The following is a 13074-nucleotide window of genomic DNA, read 5'->3' as shown; positions in this document are numbered from 1 at the left end:
CTTCTCCTTGGCCTGTAGGCTTGTTGGCAGTGAAGGAAGGCTGTTGGCTGGAGAAGGAAAAGTCTAGATTCCTCCGTGTGTCCTGCCCCAGAGTCCAGTGTGGAGGCTTGCTCCGGCCCCCGGCCCCCACCCAGCCTCCTCCCTCTCCCAGGCCCCAGCGCGGCCAGACGCCGTCCACCCGCGGTGCCGAGAAACCTTTATCAGATAATAAATAAGGCGGCTGGAGCCGTCCGTGTCAACATCTTGGCGGGCTTCGCGGGGCTTTGCAGGGGGGGCTGCCCCCCATGGCTTCCACGTGGTCTTCGAGGGCCAACCCCTCTCCACCCTCGCTCTAGTGGGACTGTGGGACTCACCAGCCCCCTCCTCTTTGGGGCCAGTTCAGCCCCCACTGAGGTGCACGTGAGCAGAAAGGGGCACCGTGGGGCCTGCAGCCTCACAGCCTCAGGGGTGCTAGATCTCTTTGACCTCCTTTCCCCTCTGCTGAGTAGGGGTCTACGTGGGGGCTGGACACCCTGGAGGACAACCGCCCCAAGCCCTGTGAACTGCCCCCACGCTTGTGGCAGAGGGAGGGCAGGGAGGACTGCACATCTATCGCCCTGTCCCCCAAGGCTGAGGCCTGCGTGCTTGGTGACAGAATGGCTCGCCTAGCATGTTGGCGACAGCAGCAGGTCTTGTCCAAGAAAGGCCCTTATCTGGTCAAATAAAGAGTGGAACCTGCACTGCTTCCTCCAAAGGACGATTTTCACGTCTTAAGAAGCACATGACATTTTCAGATGAGAGGCTTAGAGAATTGGCACCCATTTTTAAAGAGCCACGTTTTTCAGTAACGAAGGGAAAACTAACTTTGGCTCCAGGCCCATCAGGAAGCTCAGGAGATCTGGGCACAGCTGGACACGGCGGCCTGGCTGCCCTGAAGGGTTGAGCTGTTGCAGGCAGCTTGCATGGCAGCCATGCCCCAACTAAAGGGCCCACGGGGTGAACATGCGCCTGCTGTGTACAGGGGATAAACTGCTGTGGGCAGGGGATATACTGCTGACTAATGGCATCATTTTCCCCAAGACTGGGGAAAGCAGGGCGAGGGGGAGCCACTGGGGATCACCACCCTAACATCCTCCTCGGGGATGCCCAACCAGGCTCCGGGAGGAGCTGCTGTGCTTCCAGACTGCCCTGGGATGCTGTCAGCCTCCCTGTTCTGCATCTGGAGTGAGGCAACAGGTTAAGAGCTTTAAGTAGGGAGAAGGGTGCTCTGAAAATGCTTTTTCTGGATCAAAAACCCCAGTGCTCCTGGGTTTCCCTGTTTCTATGCCATGCCCCCAGTTTTCCAGCTTCCCCGGCCAGTCTGTCCCCCACGCACCCAGGACAGAGGGCAGCGGGGCTCGGTGGACACTTCCCATGGACGGAGGGAGCTTCCCTGGCTGGAGGAGCTGTGGCCGCCTCCACCCAGGCTCCCTGGACGCTGCTCTAGTTTGAAAGACGTGGGAAATGAGGTGCGGGCAGCAAGCAGAACAGAAGAAGTGGCCTTTCTTTCCGTCCTGTTGTCTGATAAGCGGCCTGGGGCTGCCCACGCCTGCCAGCCTCCCCGGCTCATCCGGTTGTTTATGGCCGGCTGGGCAGAGTCGTGGGGCCGGCAGGCGGGAGGAAGAGCTGCAGGAAGTGGGGTGCCAGGCGGCTATATTCAGGCTCTGGTCCTGACAGCTTCCGGGCCCTGAAGAGAGGCTGGGGAGAAAGGCTTAAACTGAGACACTCTTCCCTGAAGCTCCTCACGTCCAGAGGTGGGGGCTCAGCCTCCCCCATCCCAGGCTCGTCCTTAAAAATGATGAAAATAGAGGAAGAGATGGCCTCTTCCTTCCTCTTTGCCAAACACTCCTTCTCAGGACCTCTCTTTCTGGGTGGGGTGTCCAGCCCCCTCCTCCCTATCGTGTTCTGCTCACCGAGCTGCGGTCACCTCCAGGAAGACTGCTCAGGTTGCTCAGGGCCTTGTGTCACCTCTCCGAGCCGCCTGCCACTTCTCAGGTGCTTGTTCTCTCATGGGGGAGGAAGGAGATCGGCACCTGCCCTTCGGAGGGAGGAGTCGGAGACTCGCTGGTCCACATGGGGTGGGGTGCGGTGCTCACTGTCACATGGTCATCCCCCAGCACTCCCCGCCACCTTCTCTGCCCGCATCTCTCCTTCCCTCTGCAGGGGGACCTTTGCTGCCCCTCCCCTTCCCCTAGAGCCCTAGGCCAGGATAGGGACAGGGACTCAACTGGAGTCTGCCTGACCTCGAAGTGGTGACTTCTCAAAGCGCGGTCCCTGGGCTGCTCCACCCAGTGTCCCACCCTTGTGCTGGTGGCAACCTCAAAGGCGCCCAGTGTCCAGCAGCCCCAAGTCCTTAGGAGCCCCTGGCACTATCCAGGATAGCCAGTGAGATCCCGCAGCTCGGCCCCGGGTGATGTGTTTCTAGGAGAAACGACCTGAATGGACGCCGGCAGGCAGGGGTGAGGCCTGGAACCCACTGCTGATGGGGAGAGGAGAGCAAAATCAAGTTTTTATTTTACATGTTTCCTGATGGTGTCATTTGTCTTTAAAAAAAAGAAAGAGACAAGGTCATGTGGAGATGCAGCTGGTTGAATCTCAAGGTACAGACTCAGGATGAAGGGACACGTTCAGGAAGGATGAGCGTTCTTAAATATGAAGGAGACGTTTTTATATAGGATGGTGCAACAGTGGCTGTTCTCGATGGTTCACAAAACTTCAGATTTCTGAATCAAATTGGGAGTTGGAGGCGAAAGCTTTCAATGGGAAGATTTTATATTAAAAAAGAAAGCCCGGTTTTTGGCTTCGATGGAAAAATCAGAAGGTCTTGTTGGTGAAGGGCAGCCGAAAGACGGGAGAGATGGAGTGGCCCTTCTGCGGGGGGCCACACCCTCTGCTGCCTCTGCTGTCAGGCTGTGAGCCATTGTCAGCAACTTGGGCAGAGATGCCTCTACCTTGCACAACAGCTAATTTGTCATCCAGCCCTGGGGTGGGGGATGGCTTTATAAGTGAAAGGGGGTGCTATTGGTGATGCTGGTGGGACGGACCCAGATGAGCCAGGACCTGTGGTCATCCCACCATCGGCCCTGAGAGTGCCCCTGTGGGTCAGAATGGGGGTCCCAGGTACCTTGAGGTACAAAATGGTCACAATATAGCCACAGATTCAGTCAGAACAAGGAAGGCTCTTTACTGCCCCGTCTGGGGAAAACCATACAAATAAATACTGGCCCATGATGACTACAACGTGATCGGCCCCTCGGGGTGGCGTCCTGGTACAGTGCACAACCTGCCCATCTGTCCCTGGCTGTCCCATGCTCCAAGGAGGGCAAGGTCTCCATGCCGTGTCTCTATCCATCAAACGTGGGGAGTGGGCAGCCTGACGGAGGCCGGAGAAGCCCTGTGTCTGGCGGCCCCCTTGTCCCCCGCTGCTGCCTGGCCTCAGCCGTTTCACCTGTGATCCGGGTTTTACAACAGGAAGGTGAGTTTTTTCCTGCTGCTACAACCTGTAAACATGATGATGGCAAGTGTTGACGACAGAATTCAAGTGGGGGCTGGGAGCCCTGGGTCAGCCAGAGCCTCGCACATCACTTGAAGGTCCCTTGCTGTCCAGGGAGGGGGCTTGAGCCCTCCTCTCATCTACACAGAAGGCCGTGGCCGCTGCGTTGAGGGACACCCAGCACCTCCAGGTCCAGCTGGCTCCAGTCTCTTCTGGCAGCAGGCCTGGCAGTCTCCTTTTGTGTTGGAGTAGAGAGGCAGCGAGGTGGGTCCATGGGGTGCCCAGGTACCTAGGCTAAGGCCAGTGCACACCAGGCCTCCTGGCGCAAGGCCCTGCCAAGGCCAGCCTGCTGGCCCAGGGCTGCAGAAGGCAAAGCAAAGTCCTCAGGCTCGAACTTGAACTCCAAGTGGCTGGGGGCCAGGGGGTCATCCACCTGCGCAGAGCCCTGCAGGGAGGACGGGCCATGTGTGAGCCTTGGGAACAGCTGGCGGGCCCACCTGAGGGTGGGAGCCCTTCGACAGGAAGGTTTGCCCTAAAGGGCTTCCTCAGCTCCTGGAATGGGGTGGGCACTGCTTGTAAGGAACGATGTGATAACCTTGGCAGGGCTCTCAGTCAGCGTCGGCCACAGGGCACCTCCCAGCTCCATCGGCCTGCTGTGGGTCCAGCCCCGAGTTTCTAGGAGGGGCCCGTGGGGGCTCTGACCTGGCCGAGATGCCAGAGTTCCTCCTGGAAGTGCCTGGGAACCAGCTCTGCGCACCCCACCCACCCTGTCCTCCTTACCTGGGAGGTGACACTGGGCCCAGGGCATGGAGGGGACGCCAGGCTGGGCTTGGGCTTCAAAGTGGCTGCTGAAACCTCTGGGTCAGGGACAGAGGCTGGTGGGGAAGCTGTGGTGTGCCCTGCAGACCATGGTGGGGGTGGGGGAAGATGGGGCATTTATAGACACTGCAGATCTGGTAACATGGGCTGGGGGTGGGTGTGGCTTCCTCCACCGGAGCCCCTGCCCCACGCCATGAACGCAGGCCACCCCAGGCCCTCCCCAAGACAGAACCATCCCAGGGTAGTGGCAGGGACTCGTACTTCAGGAAGATGATGCTTGCACCAAACATGTGAATTTCTAATGGTGGAATGTGAGGGAGGCACCTAGAGTGATTCCGCAGGAGAACGTGGGCCCCACGGGAGGCCTCTCCCAGCCCTGGTCCCCGCACCTGAGGAGCCCTTGGTCTTGGCGATGTTCTTTGGCTTCCGTTTCCGTGTCTGGATGCTCTCCTTCTTCATCGCCAGGGGCCGCGGTACCTGGCAGGGCGGCAGGGGTGGATGTCTAGTCACTGTCTGCTGTCACCCCCATGGCCTCTTGAACGGCCATCTGCCTGGATCTCAGCCCCGCAGAGCTGGTCACTGCTGCGGCCCTGTTTGGGGAGTTGCTACCCACCAGGCTCAGAGCTTTCCTCCAGGCAGGGCAGGGCGAAGCCTGTCCCACCCCAGCCTCCCAGGGCTGGGGGTTAGGGGGTCCAGAAGAGCCCTGGGGGTGTCTAGCCTCTGTCCGAGGTTGAATGGCTGCGGGGAAGCTGCAGTGAAGCTATGGTTTCCAAGAGCCCGTCTGTACCACCAGTCTAACAGTAACATGTGTGCATGGTACGGGCAGTGGGGCCACATGTGTACAGGCATGTACCCACTCAGCCCAGGCCCTGCCTGATTGACACCCTGCCCAGTTCCTCAGCCCCATCTCAGGGCAGGGGGGTCCACTTGCGCCGGCAGCCCTGTGGCCCTGCTCACCCCGTGCAGCTTCATGTAGAGCCCGCAGGCGTTGCACACCGGCTCGCCGTCTGCGTTGCGCCGCCAGAGAGTGGTGGTGGTGGTGTGGCAGTTGGTGCAGCAGAGGCCGGCCCGGCGGGATGAGGACTGTGGATGGGAGGCTGGGTGAGTGCAGCAGGCGCAGCCGGGTGGGAGGATGGACACTGGGCTCAGGGCTGACCAGTTATGGGGTTGGGTATGCAAGGGGCTGGGTGAGAGGCCTTTGGGTGCTAAGGTCCTGAGGCTGCCCAGGATTCCTTGTGGGCAGGAGCTTTGACCTAGCGCCCAGGAGCCCTGGGACAGGTCACTTCACCCTTCTGGGCCTTAGCTTCCCTATCAATAAAACTGGGGTGACGGCAGACCTGCCTAGGTCCATTGTGGGGTCAGGATCTTGTGAGGAGTGCAGGACACACAGGCCACTGGGTTTCTATTGTGGCTTCTTTTTAACCAATGCTGGGCCTTCACTCTGTATTTCTGTGGTGGAACAGCACCCCTAGGGGCCACAGGGTCCCCTTGGGTCAGGCCCCAGGCTGAACATTCAGAAGGCCTGCCTCCGAAGACTCTGAGCACATGCTCAGCTCAACTGCTTGCACCGGAGAGTGGGCAGCAGGTGTCCACACCTGCCCTTGCTGCTCACTGGCCCGGGAGGGAGAGTGGGGCCTGTCTGGAGACCCCCCATCAACCATTCCCAAGAAAACGCAGACCTGGAAAAGCCTCATCTCCTCCCTCCCCGGGCTGGGCAGCTGTCAGAGGCCCCAGGGAATCTGCCCTGTTTAGTCTGAGGCCCGGCCTCCGATCTCCAGGGCAGGACTCTGCCTTGGGATCTGGGGCACAAGGGCCACAAGACAGGGAAGGGACGAGACCTAGAAGGCCCCTGAGGGAGGGCAGGGCAGGAGCTCCTGGACTGGCTGGGGAGACCCCACCCTCTGGCCGGCGGCCTCCAGGCCACAGCTGTGTAGGGCCTGATGTCCAGCCTGGCAGGCATCACCAGTGGTCTCCCCGGGGGCCTAGGGGTGGACCTGTGCCCTGGTTGGAGTGCAGAGAGCTGGTGGCAGGCCCGGGCCCAGCAGAAGTGGAAGGGCAGTGGTAGCCGCAGCCCCGGGGGCAGACGGTGGGACACGGCCCTGACACAGGAGCCCCAGGCCCCCAGTCAAGTGGCCCCCAGCCTGACACCACCCTGGAGAGCTGGCAACCATGTCCTGACCTTATCTAGAGAGCAGCTGCTTTTACTGGACACTACTCGAGTCTCCTTCCTCCCTGCCCCCTTTCCTCCCTTCCATCTGCCTCTCGGCTGCAGGGAGCTATGCCCACATGGAGGCGTGCCACCCCCCGGAGCCCACTCTCCTGCATGAGGCAGCATCTCCTCCCATCCCTGCTACCCGTCCCGGTCCAGGATCTCCTGAGCCCCTAGTTCATTCATCTTCTTAAGGTGGGAGGAGGTCTTGGGACCTCCCCAAGGTTCCTGGATTGAACAAACAAACATGCAAACAGGATGCCCAGTTAGAACTGAATTTCAGATAAACAGTAAATATTTTCTGCAAGTACGCTCTATGCAATATTTGGGACACATCTAAAATGCTATTTGTTGTTTGTGTGAAATTCACACCTAACCGTGCATTTAGTAATCAATCTGGTCACCCTGACCTACATTCCTGGGCTACATCATGGTCCCTTACTCCTGCTGTGCCTTCCGACCAGGGGGACCACGGCCTGAGGCCCCTCTCCTCCAAACCAGCTGGGATCCTCAGGGGCTCTTACCAACTTTTGCCCCCTTAGAGTTCACACTGCCATCCCACATTCCAAAAAAAGAAAAGTTAGCATCACTGAAACTCAGGAGTCACAGGAGTGCTGTCTCCTGGGCTGTCTGGCCACTTCCTGCTAAAACCCTTCCTATAGGAACACTATCGCAAGGGTGTAAAGAGACCCACGTGAGGCCTTCATGCCAGCACTGTTTTCAACAGCACACCACACAGCTGCACACACGTGGGCACCACTGCAGACACACGTGCCCCAACGTGTCCCCCAACGTGTCCCCCAGAGTCACCCATGCATCTAGGAAGCAGCAGAACTACACACACCAACTCGGGTGGTGGGGGGCAGAAACTTCCTCAGGTGGACCAGGTGTACACAAGACACAACCTCAGGTGGTGTGAACCCACCACCTGGACCCTGGGGATGCAGTGAAACCTGAAAGTCATGTTTGAACATTTCTCCAGTAAGCATAGATTAAAATCCAGAAACTGGAAATCAGATTAAAATCAGGAAAATGGGTAAAAAGAATGACCTTGACAAAATTCTCGGAAGCACTTGCTGATTTATCTTTTTCACATCCCCTCAGTGCCTGCGTCTTATGGAGGGTGGGGAACTGAAGCTCAGACAACAAGGGGCCAGGGCGCGGGGGTGGTCCCGGGGTGGACCGAACCTCCTCCCTCGGCTGAACACATCCTGGGGCCACATCCCTGGGGCCATCCATGGACACTGGGAGCCTCCCTTTGTCTTTTCTCACTCACAGCCAGGCTAGGCGCCCAGGCCTGGCCACTCTCAGGGCCCCCTAATCACTGGGCCTCTCCAGGCTGCGTTTTCTTTTTCTCTTTTGGTAGGTTCTTTTCAAAAGAAGTGGAACTTCAAAGCCAGTGGCAGAGCTGGCCTGAGTGCCAGGTTCCACAAGGATCCAGGCATCCAGAGGAATGAGGGTAGGGGGCAGCTGGAGCCGAGTGGGGGGCTGGCAGGGATGGGGGGCTCTGGAGAGGGTGTTGGGGAAGTAAAGGCTGCAGGTGGCGGAGCAGCAAAGACGCTCCCATTTCAAACAGGTCCTCTGCGTGCTCTTGGCGGGGAGACCTGGGGACACTTAGCCTGATGGATGTGGGAGCCCCCTGCACTTGGGCAGCATGTACCGGGGATGCGAGACTATGCAGGAAGGCTCACCCGGGGCTGGTGAGTGTCCCAAGGATGCTGGGCTGTCCGTGGCACTAGCCACGTCCTGGAGCTGGGGCCAGAACCAGCCTCAGGCTCATGGGCCTGCCGTCCTCAGAGTTTGGCTTCCAGGCTCTGATGTTCAGGGGTCAGGCCAGGCTGAGTGGCACTCGCAGAGACCCTGGCCACAGGCACATATCAGCAGAGCCGCTGGGACAACCCCCCCTACTCATCTTCACTGACTGAAGCCTTGGGTCAAAGGTGTAAGCCCCACCCTGTGACCCAGGATACACACTGGAGGCAAAGGGTAGAACAGCCAGGGGCTCCTGCTGGGAGGGGGGGATGCACACTTGTCATCGTCACATTCCTGTATTCTTGGTGACAAGCTTCTAGGACGTTTGGAATTATTTAAAGGAGGGCGGGACCAGCTTTTCCTGGAGAGGGCCCTCCTGGGCCATCACTTCTGCTCACACTCCAGGGAGAGTGAGGCCCCAGAGTGGGGGCAAGCCTGGGGTGACCAGCCCAGCACCTCTTTGGCCAGGAGCACATGGGCGGGGCTCTGGCCTCAGGACTCTGAGACTCTTGGGGTTTTCACATGGATCCTGGCTCTGCAAGGACCAGCCACTCGGTGAGCGGTGGGGTCACCCTGAGGGACAGGCAGGCACCCTGCAGCCAGTGAGAGGAGCCCCCTAGGAGCTTGCTCAGGGAGACACGGGGAGTAGAGGGGCCAGAGGATGCCCTGAACCTCAGCATCGCTCGGCAAACACTTCCTGGGCATGTTTTACATTCAGGTCTGTGTGGATCTGGACTCAGGGCAAGCAGGCTGCCCACCCTCCAGGCCCTGCAGCCTCAGGGAGATGAGCAGACATGCAGGGATTCCCCCACCCTAGACGGCACCCCAAAGCTAATTATTTCATGTCCCCAGACTTGGAAACTGAGGCTTCACCAGGCCAAGCGCCTGTCTGTCCTCAGCTCACCCATGGCACTGGCCACAGCTGTCCAATTTCCCTTTCCAGCAGGTAGTGGGGATTTCCTGAATTCAGCTCGCAGGGGGTTAGACAAGAAGACCCAGGGCAGGGTCAGGAGGCTCAGCCTGAGTGGGGCATTGTGGGAGCTCGAGGCCACAGTCCTGGTCTGAGCCTGGGGTTGCTGTTAGCCGGCTGCAAGTCCAGGGAAGCCCCTGGTGGTCACCCGGCTGTTGTGAAGGCAGAAGCCTCAGCGTGCAGATGGTGGCCTCTGCCTGCCCACCCCCAAGTTACGAATTTTCTGCAGGGAGGTGAGCCCTCCAAGGGATGAGGTGGAGAGGATGGCCCACCTCTCCAGTATACTCGGCACCTGGTTCAGGGCTGGCCCCAGAAGAGTACAGGGAGTTAGAGGAGGGAGCTGGCCTGGGTCGCAGCCCCCTAGGACCCTCTCCCTTGGCCTCAGTTTCCCCTTCCTGGAAGCCACAACAGACATTGTCTGGGCTGTGGGCATGAATACAGGCAGAAAGAACAGTGGGGGTGCTGTGAACTCTGAGGGCTCCCCTCTCTGCGAGAAGCACTGCACAGGTGCAGAGAGAGGGTCACCCACGGAGCCTCCGAATCCAGGCCGGATCAGAGGAAGAGAAACAGCAGCTGCCCTCAAGCTGCTGACCGCCTCAGTCCTGCTCCCTGCCCACCCATTTTGGGGCTTCCGAGCATCCAGCCCTGGTGCTGCCATAGCTGGGGCTTCGCGTTTCCAGTAAAGGCCTGTGACTGACTGCCCCACAGTCATGGCAGGGTCATCCCACAGCATCTGCCATGGAAAGCCCTTCCACACTCCAGGGCCTGACACACCAGAACAAGCCACCTGTAGGGCTCCCACAAGCCTTAGCCTGGACCCGGGAAGAAGCCCCCATGGCCCCTCGACTTTGGACAGATAGAATTACTGATGGAATTTTACTTGACCATCAAAGTTTGCCTGTGAAATGGCAGAGAACAAAGCAACTTGAAACCTTTACACGGCTTCTGGGGACTCTGCCCTGCTGAGGGCAAAACTCAGGCGCCCAGTCCCCTACTCGCTACCAGCCGTACAGCAGAGAGAAGCAAAAGTGAAAACGAATCTCGCCCAGCGAACGACCGCACACCTGGTCTGGACCCATCCCCGCAGTATCAAGGGAAGCAGTCCCACTTTCCCTCCCCTGTAGAGTCACTGTCAGCCCACAAAGCCAGCATCCAGTGGCCACTTTTCCCTCCAGTCCCATCTGGGGGCCAGGTCATCTTGCCTCTCCTGCCCCACCACCTGGCAGCCCAAAGTCCCCAGACTCACACGGCTGAGCCCCCAGCCGGCGCACAGTGATCCCCGGCCCAGGAGGTTCAGTGTCAAGCTCAGGGCAGCCCAGCCCCTTGGGGGAGACCCTGCAGACCCTCTGGGGGAGCGACCCTCAGCACAGGGGCCAGGTGCTGTCATTCTGCCTGAGCCTCCCCTCCCCCTCCTGGAGCTCCACTGGCTCCCAGGCTGTGATCGAGGAAGACCGGCCCGGCCACCCGCACTCACCAAGCGCTTCTGTGGCCGCACGAGGGGCCGGTTGACACCGTTCATCTTGTGGTAGAGGCCGCAGGCGTTGCACAGGTAGTGGCCGGTGCCGTCGCGGCGCCACAGCGGCGTGGACAGGGCTCCGCAGTTGACGCACTCGCGCCCCTCGCCTGGGAACTCCTCCAGGAGCTCAGTTGCTGCAGGAGCAAGACGGGCGGCCGCTGGACGAGGCTCGGGCCCCTCCTGGGAGCCCCCGAGCCGCCGCATTCGCACCACCTTTTCCTTTCCTTCCCCTTTGTGCCTTTATTTTGCTAATTTACTTTGTCTAACTTTCTTTTTAAGTTTAAATTCACACACAGTGACGTTTATGCCAGAATTAAGTCACTCGTCAGGGCTGCTTTATAAGGTGGGGGGAGAGTTAATAAATGCAACCCTGGGTAAGGCAACAGGGAACTAACTGCCCTACTCGGAACGGGGTCCAGCATCGCTAATTCTGACCACTGGGGAGGCAGGAGTGTCTACACTGGCAGAAGACCCTCGCGAGCCGATCAGAGGGGCAGTCATGGATCGCGGGATCCTCCAGAGACCGCAGTGCCTTCACTGTCAGTTTTCGTGGTCTCGGCTGGGTCCTCCCAGTTGAGCAGCAGCGCGGCCTCCAGGCCCCTCCAGACCTGGCCGGGTGCTGGCGACACTGGGGCGGCTGGATCGGGTGGGGGCGGGGCGGGGATCAATCATCGCCTGGCCAGGGGTGGGCGCCAGGAGTGGGGCGCCTGGGCGGCCGGGTCAAGTGGATCCCGCTTCCTGCGCTGCTGCTGCTGAGGAGCTGAGGAGGAGTGTAGACTACAAGACCGGAGCAGCAAAAAAAGGAATGGCCCTCGGTTTTGGGGAAGTGGGGGTGAGAAAGTGTCGTGGCGCCCACTACTCAGAAGAGGGGTGGGGAGCAATTCTCAGCTTTACAGGTCTGGAATCCGATCACTCAAATTTAGATCCCAGAGAGGGACTGGAACTGGGTCTCAAATTAGAATATGTAAACATTTTAGAACAGAGATGAATGTGGTGGTTTACTTAAATAAACGAGAATTTTGAGCTTAAAAAAAAAAAAAGTCATTTCCCAAACTTTTCATAAAAACCGTTTGAGACATAGGCTCTAAATGGTATGATATCAGAATACTGGGTCTGGATGAACGAAAAGTGAAAACACAGATATGTGTATAAAGGAACTCAAGACCGGGTTTTCATCTTGGTGTGGGTGAAGTGCCAGCAGCCGCAGGGTTCCACCCAGGTTTACACTTCCCCGGGGATCTGGGCCTGCCCCAAGCTGGTATTCCACCTGGCTGAGAAAGCCCTGACTCTGGAGAGGGGGGTATTTCGCAGGGCGCGGGTTTGCATCCCAGTACCGCCGGCACCCAGGACCCTGGTCAGTGGAGCCAGTTCCCAGTCCCGCACTCACCGAAGGTGGCTCTGCGGCCAGGGAGGCCAGCCGGAAGGCCCTGTAAGCTGTGCAGGACACTGCCGTCCAGGGGTCCAGAAGTCCAGGACGGGGCCACTTCGGCGCTCATGTAGGCGGGGTACGCTGTGGGGTATGAGGAGCTCACGGGCCTCCCGAGCGCTGCCGGGTACTGCTCCCGAGCCAGCAACGCGCCCTGGAAGGCTCCGCTGTCCCGGGTCCCTGTGCCGCCTCCGGGCCCCGGAGAACTGTGCGCAAAGGGGAAGGCAGTGGTCCCCGGCGGCGGAGCGGCCGGTGGGTGGGGGCTGCCGGAGCCAAAAGCTGACGAGTCTGCCGCGGCCGCCTGCGCCCAGCCGGGGTGAGCGGTGATTGCGGGAGCCTGCGGGCCCGGTTCGCACGCAGGCAGGTAGGGCAGCATGGAGGGGACCCGAGCGGGCGGCACGAACACCGGGGAGCCGGCGCCCGGCGTGTGCAGAAAGGCGCCGGAGTCCGCGTAGGCGGTCTGACCGGGGCTCGGGGCCAGCGCCAGGCTCTGGTACATCTTCCCAGCCGCGGCCTTGACCTGCAGACGAGAGGGACGGGCGTCCAGGTCACGGCCACTATGCCCCATAGGTGCTGTCGCTCGGGCCGCGCTTCTGGATCCCCAACTGGGAGGTTCCTGGGGCGGGAACCCGCGGGGACAGGATGGCAGGGGGCAGAGGCGGCTCGAGCGGCCCATGGGACATCCGGGCGCAGCCACAACGCGGAGCTCACCTCTTTCACAGCCTGGGCTTCCGAGGTTCCCAGGTGGACGGAGTGGGCGCAGAGAAGGAGAAACCGGCGGGTCTGCAGGGCGCAGGCTCTGGGCTCTGGGAGAAGGAGCCCGGCTGGGTAGGGGCGAGCGGCCCGGCCCGGCTGCGGTACTCGCCCGCTG

General features: G+C 60.0%; 1 protein-coding gene across 1 annotated transcript; it reads right to left on the bottom strand.

Moving 5' to 3' along the window:
• Positions 1-3180: 3180 nt before the first annotated feature.
• GATA5 (GATA binding protein 5) lies at positions 3181-13074 on the bottom strand. The gene is made up of 7 exons (XM_081556239.1): positions 12915-13074; positions 12165-12723; positions 10736-10911; positions 5288-5413; positions 4720-4807; positions 4292-4410; positions 3181-3956 (listed from the first exon to the last, which is right to left on the bottom strand). The coding sequence occupies exons 2-7, from the start codon at positions 12700-12702 to the stop codon at positions 3801-3803; spliced, it is 1203 nt and encodes a 400-aa protein (XP_081412365.1). The 5' UTR covers positions 12703-12723; positions 12915-13074; the 3' UTR covers positions 3181-3800.

The sequence above is a fragment of the Giraffa tippelskirchi genome, chromosome 13 (assembly GCF_054371585.1).
Source record: "Giraffa tippelskirchi isolate mGirTip1 chromosome 13, T2T-mGirTip1v1.2.pri, whole genome shotgun sequence".
In the NCBI taxonomy this organism is placed as follows: domain Eukaryota; kingdom Metazoa; phylum Chordata; class Mammalia; order Artiodactyla; family Giraffidae; genus Giraffa; species Giraffa tippelskirchi.
The sequence above is the reverse complement of the archived record's forward strand: the minus strand, read 5'-3'. Positions and strand labels throughout refer to the sequence as shown.

Coding starts and splice junctions, on each gene's coding strand:
- GATA5 (XM_081556239.1), bottom strand. CDS start 12,702: ATGTACCAGAGCCTGGCGCTGGCCCCGAGCCCCGGTCAGACCGCCTAC. Junction 10,912..12,164: donor TGGCCGCAGAGCCACCTTCG/GTGAGTGCGGGA, acceptor TTGCTCCTGCAG/CAACTGAGCTCCTGGAGGAG. Junction 5,414..10,735: donor TGCGGCCACAGAAGCGCTTG/GTGAGTGCGGGT, acceptor TCCCATCCACAG/TCCTCATCCCGCCGGGCCGG.